At 49.9% G+C, this 5202-nt stretch overlaps 1 protein-coding gene across 3 annotated transcripts in view; it reads left to right on the top strand.

The window, feature by feature from the left end:
• Positions 1 to 5202, top strand: part of TLDC2 (TBC/LysM-associated domain containing 2) — a 17749-nt gene that overhangs the window by 9489 nt on the left and 3058 nt on the right. For 2 of the 3 annotated variants that reach the window (XM_011975011.1, XM_011975009.1), the window contains 2 exons: positions 816 to 889; positions 2990 to 3142. In XM_011975011.1, the coding sequence (XP_011830401.1) occupies positions 816 to 889; positions 2990 to 3125 (210 nt within the window). In that variant the 3' untranslated portion in view covers positions 3126 to 3142. Of the gene's footprint in view, positions 1 to 815; positions 890 to 2989; positions 3143 to 3168; positions 3253 to 5202 lie in introns of those variants that run through there. The other variant, XM_011975010.1, reaches the window with a different exon arrangement.

Genomic DNA, 5202 nt, shown 5'->3' with positions numbered 1-5202 from the left:
TTTTTAGAGATAAGGGAGGGTCTTACTTTGTTGCCCTGGTTGGTCTAGAACTCCTGACCTCGAGGAAACTCCTGGCCTCAAGCGATCCTTCTGCCTCAGCCTACTGAGTAGCTGGGATTACAGGTGCACACCATCACACCTTGCTAGTTAAAAAATTGCTGGGATTACAGGCATGAGCCACTGCACCAGGCCCAGGCTGCACTTCTGGCCATTGTTAAGTTGAATTTTATCCCCACTGCAATGGGAAGCCATTGGAGGACTTAGGCAGAGGAAACATCTGATTTGGACGTCGAACAGATCACGCAGATTGCAGTGTGGGTATGGCTGTAGGTACAGACAGGGGAGGCAGAGGGACCAGCTGGGAGGCTGTGATCCAGGCAGAGGACGGGATAGAAATGGCGGCAGGCAGGCTATGTCTAGAGCTGCGAGGCTTGTGGATGAGCTGGATGTGAGGCAGCGCTGAAGCGCAGGCGGGCTGGTGTTGTCCGGGTGAGGCAGTATCTGTCCCCACTCCTGGCCTGGACTGCTCCCCTCCTCCCTCCAGCTTTGGAAGCAGGAAGCCTCAGAGGTTGTTGTCCTATTCTAGAACAAAGTGGCTTCTAGGCTGTAGGAATTCAAACTAAAGGGCATGTGGCAGTGACTCCAAGGAGACTGAGAAGAGAAACCCCAAGACCCCTGAACCCAGAGTCCCACCTGCGGCTCGGCTGCGGCCTGGATGCTGTTCCCGCCACAACATTGCCACCCAGTGGTTCGGGGTCAAACTGCAAGGGCGGGACTCGCTCCCGTAGTAACCTGAGCCTTTCCCTATCACCCAGGTCTTTAAGTGGACTGGAAGCAACTCTTTCTTTGTGAAGGGAGACTTGGATTCACTGATGATGGGCAGTGGCAGGTGAGTGTCTCAGTCCTCCTGAGTCTTGGGGTGGTCTGTGTTCTGGTCCCTTTCCCTCTGCTGAACTGCTGGGCGAGGCTGCCCTTGATGCAATGGGGAGGCTGGTGGGAACTCTCAGGCTGTTCCCTTCATTGCTCAGCCTCCCAGCCAACCCCCTCACCCTCACACTAAGCCAGTATTAAGCAGAAAGGATGTATGAGTGCCCCCACCGAAGTGTTACAGCTGGTGACAGTTTAGTCTGAATGTATGCAACTTTTGGAATTCCACATGGTTGGATGAGGCTAGCGTCAAGAGATGAGTGTGCCTCGTTTTTCCATCAGCCCAGGAATTGCAGAGGACATAACTCATTGCAGGAGCCTCCCTTGGTGAGGACAGCGGGTAGAGAGAGGTAGGAAAAACAAGTTGTTGATCTCATCCTGGTGTGACCTTCACATTCAGGGGGCATGCATCTTATCCTGAGGGCAGGGATGACAGCATTGCTTGATTAGTAAAGGTAAATTCTTTGGTCTCCCAACTGCCTGAAAAGCCTCCACTGAGGGGCAGCTTGGCAGAGAACACATCAGCCATTGCTGATCTGCAGGAATTCACTTCCTAGCTCCGGCTGAGGTTTTCTATCAAATAAGGGGATTCGAATGGATGCTCTGAAGTATTTGGGCTCTCAGAGTTTGCACCCCGAGATGTACTAGCTTTGGTTAAAGAATTGCCATTTTTAATTTTTATTTTTTTATTTTTTTTGAGACAGAGTCTCGCTCTGTCGCCCAGGCTGGAGTGCAGTGGCGTGATCTCAGCTCACCGTAACTTCCCCCTCCCAGGTTCAAGCGATTCTCCTGCCTCAGCCTCTGGAGTAGCTGGGGACTACAGGTGCCCACCACCACGCTCGACTAATTTTTGTATTAAGAACTGCCATCTTGGGCCAGGATCATGCCTGTAATCCCAGCACTTTGGGAGGCCAAGGTGGGCAGATCATGAGGTCGGGAGATCGAGGCCATCCTGGCTAACACGGTGAAACCCCGTCTCTACTAAAAATACAAAAAATTAGCCAGGTGTGGTGGCTGGCGCCTGTAGTCCCAGCTACTTGGGAGGCTGAGGCAGGAGAATGGCGTGAACCCAGGAGGCGGAGCTTGCAGTGAGCCGAGATTGCACCGCTGCACTTCAGCCTGGGCAACAGAGCGAGACTCCTACCGAAAAAAAAAAAAATTGCCATCTTGGCCGGGTGCGGTGGCTCATGCCTGTAATTCCAGCACTTTGGCATGAGACGGGCAGATCACTTGAGGTCAGGAGTTCGAGAGCAGTCTGGCCAATGTGGTAAAACCCCGTCTCTACTAAAAAATACAAAAATTAGCTGAGCATGGTGGCAGGCATCTGTAGTCCCAGCTACTCGGGAGGCTGAGGTGGGAGAATTGCTTCAACCTGGAAGGCGGAGGTTGCAGTGAGCTGAGATCACACATTGCACTCCTGGGCGACAGAGCGAGACTCCGTCTCAAAAAAAAAAAAAAAAAAAAAGAATTGCCACCTTAAAAATGCTCCAAATGTTCTAAAACTGGGCTGTGGTGACAGTTGCGCCACTGTATATACTTATTAAAATACTGAACTGTTCAAAAAATACTCTTAGTCAGGTTTGGTGGCTCACGCCTGTAATCCCAGCACTTTGGGAGGCCAAGGCAGGCAGATCGCTTGAGGTCAGGAGTTCAAGACCAGCCTGGCCAACATAGCAAAACCCCATCTCTACTAAATGTACAAAAATTAACCAGGTATAGTGGTGGGTGGCCTGTAATCCCAGTTACTCGGGAGGCCGAGGTAGGAGAACTGCTTGAACCCGGGAGGTAGAGGTTGTGGTGAGCCAAGGTTGTGCCACTGCACTCCAGCCTGGGTAACAAAGCAAGACTCTGTCTCAATAAATAAATAAACAAACAAATAAACAAATACTCTCAACCCCATGGGGAACAATGTGCTGAGTCCCCAGTAATTCAGTATAAATTGCTTTAAGGGGAGGTAAGACAGGTGAAACTGGGCTGCCGTCCTGGCATGGCCAATCAGTGGCAGAGCCTGAGGGTTTCAGCACACAGGAGCAAGCTGCACCAAGACTGTCCTCTTCTCTAGTGGCCGGTTTGGGCTGTGGTTGGATGGAGACTTGTTTCACGGGGGAAGCTCCCCTTGCGCAACCTTTAACAACGAGGTGCTGGCCCGGCGGGAGCAGTTCTGCGTCCAGGAGCTGGAGGCCTGGCTTCTCAGCTGATGGCCCTGCAGCAACAGGTACTCAGCCCTGCTCATGATTGGAGGCCTGGCTTCTCAGCTGACGGCCCTGCGGCAACAGGTACTCAGCCCTGCTCACGATGCCACCCAGGCCTTCCTGACACACGGCAGCCTGTGCTGTTCGAAACACAGATGCTGAAGGGCCCTAGAGTTGGCTGAGGCTGCTGGCCAGCCTCCTTGTGGCCTGGGGACCCAAGATACAGGTGGGGGCAGGCACTGCTGTTTTGCAGAGGTGACTCTGAAGGATTAAAAGATGCTTACACCTTACCCAAGCAGCACCGAGACCCTAAGCTAACAGGGCCTTAGAAAACTAAGAAAAATCCGCATCTCTTCCCATGCTAGTGCCTGCCTCCTGGCAAAGGGAAGATTTTTCACTATGCTGTTCCCCGCCAGCTACTGAACGAGGAAAACCAACCTCATGAACATTATCATTTTAGAGGTTCTACAACGAATTCATGTTTATAGTAGAAAAACCAGAAGACATTAAAAAAAATGAAAATTGCCTAAAATTCAACCCCCCCAACTCTAACATTTTCATGTATATCCTTCCAGACAATGTTCCATGAATATGTGTGTGTGTGTATTCTTACAGAAACGGGATTCTACTCTGTATGTGTGGGAATGATTTTAACTTACAGAATATTGTCAAACCTTAGAAACCCGGGCTTGAGCACTGGAACTAATAAAGACTCTAGCAGCATGATTCCTCCTCTGGCCTGCTGCAGAACGTTGAGGCCCTTTTGTCTGCCACCAGTGCCAGGTTCTTGTGAATCTGCTATTTAATTTCATGAGGAAGGTATGAAAGGAGCAAATGAGTAATATGCATATTCAGACAAGGAGGTCGAAAGCTTTGTGGAACACAACTTTCAAGATGGAGATACATTCACGAAGCTTTATTGCAGCTGTTTCCCTTACCCAGTTGAAGTGGCCAGTCATTTTAATTTGCAGTTCTATTTACATTCCCAGGGTAACCACGTTCAGTAACTCTCTAGAGGCTAAGCTGTTAAAATTTCCATTTTTATACAAATAGCGAAGATGTTTCTTTCCTTTTTTTTTTTTTTTTTTGTTTGAGACAGAGTTTCGTTCTTGACTCCCAGGTTGGAGTGCAGTAGCGATCTTGGCTCACTGCACACTCCACCTCCCCGGTTCAAGTGATTCTCCTGCCTCGGCCTCCCGAGTAGCTGGGATTACAAGCACACACCACCACAATTTCGCCTGGCTAATTTCTGTATTTTTAGCAGAGACTAGGTTTCGCCATGTTGGCCAGGCTGGTCTCGAACTCTTTACCTCAAGTGATCCGCCCACCTCGGCCTCCCAACGTGCTGGGATTACAGGTGTGAGCCACTTCGCCTGGCCAAGATGTTTCTTAAGGAAAATGTAACCTTGTAAATAGCGCAGAGTTATCATAATGAAAACAGTTGCAAAGAACATAAAGTACAGCTGCCTTACATGTAACAAAAGATGCAAACAAAATCCATTCAAGTTGTTTCACAGATAGCACAGTGACACAGTATTAGGACTACAGAATCTCAGAGTAAATCACAATGATTTAAAGGTAAGATACACAGAAATAAAATGATTTTAACACAATATGACATTCCTGAGGCACCTTGGCTAAAATGGGAATGACTTAGTGCCATGGCTGACCTCACTTGTGCGTTGCTGAGCCCATATGTGAACAGATCGCCCCAATACCATGGTAGGCATGAGAGGAGAAGGGTTTTAACTATTCTCTTATGAATTGTAACCAACCCCTATTATCTACTGATGGATGGAGTGGAGGGGGGCGGTGGGGGGGTGGGGTGGTCATACAGGATGGCAGACATTCCAAGTACTCTTCACCCCAGTGTGGACGGAACAGAATCTGGCTACACGGTGGCCAGTGACAGACTACTGGGAAATCTGCTGGCCTGTGGTCTGAGTTCCCCTACACGCTCAGGCTGCCCCTCACTCCCAGTGTGCCAGGGAGGCTTAGTCCGGGGAGCACCAGAGCGGAAGACATTCGGGGCTCATGGTTCCTATCCCCACTAGCCTGCATCGTCAGCACCCTCTGGCCACCA

This window comes from Mandrillus leucophaeus, unplaced genomic scaffold (genome assembly GCF_000951045.1).
Source record: "Mandrillus leucophaeus isolate KB7577 unplaced genomic scaffold, Mleu.le_1.0 Scaffold150, whole genome shotgun sequence".
Classification (NCBI taxonomy): domain Eukaryota; kingdom Metazoa; phylum Chordata; class Mammalia; order Primates; family Cercopithecidae; genus Mandrillus; species Mandrillus leucophaeus.
The sequence above is the reverse complement of the archived record's forward strand: the minus strand, read 5'-3'. Positions and strand labels throughout refer to the sequence as shown.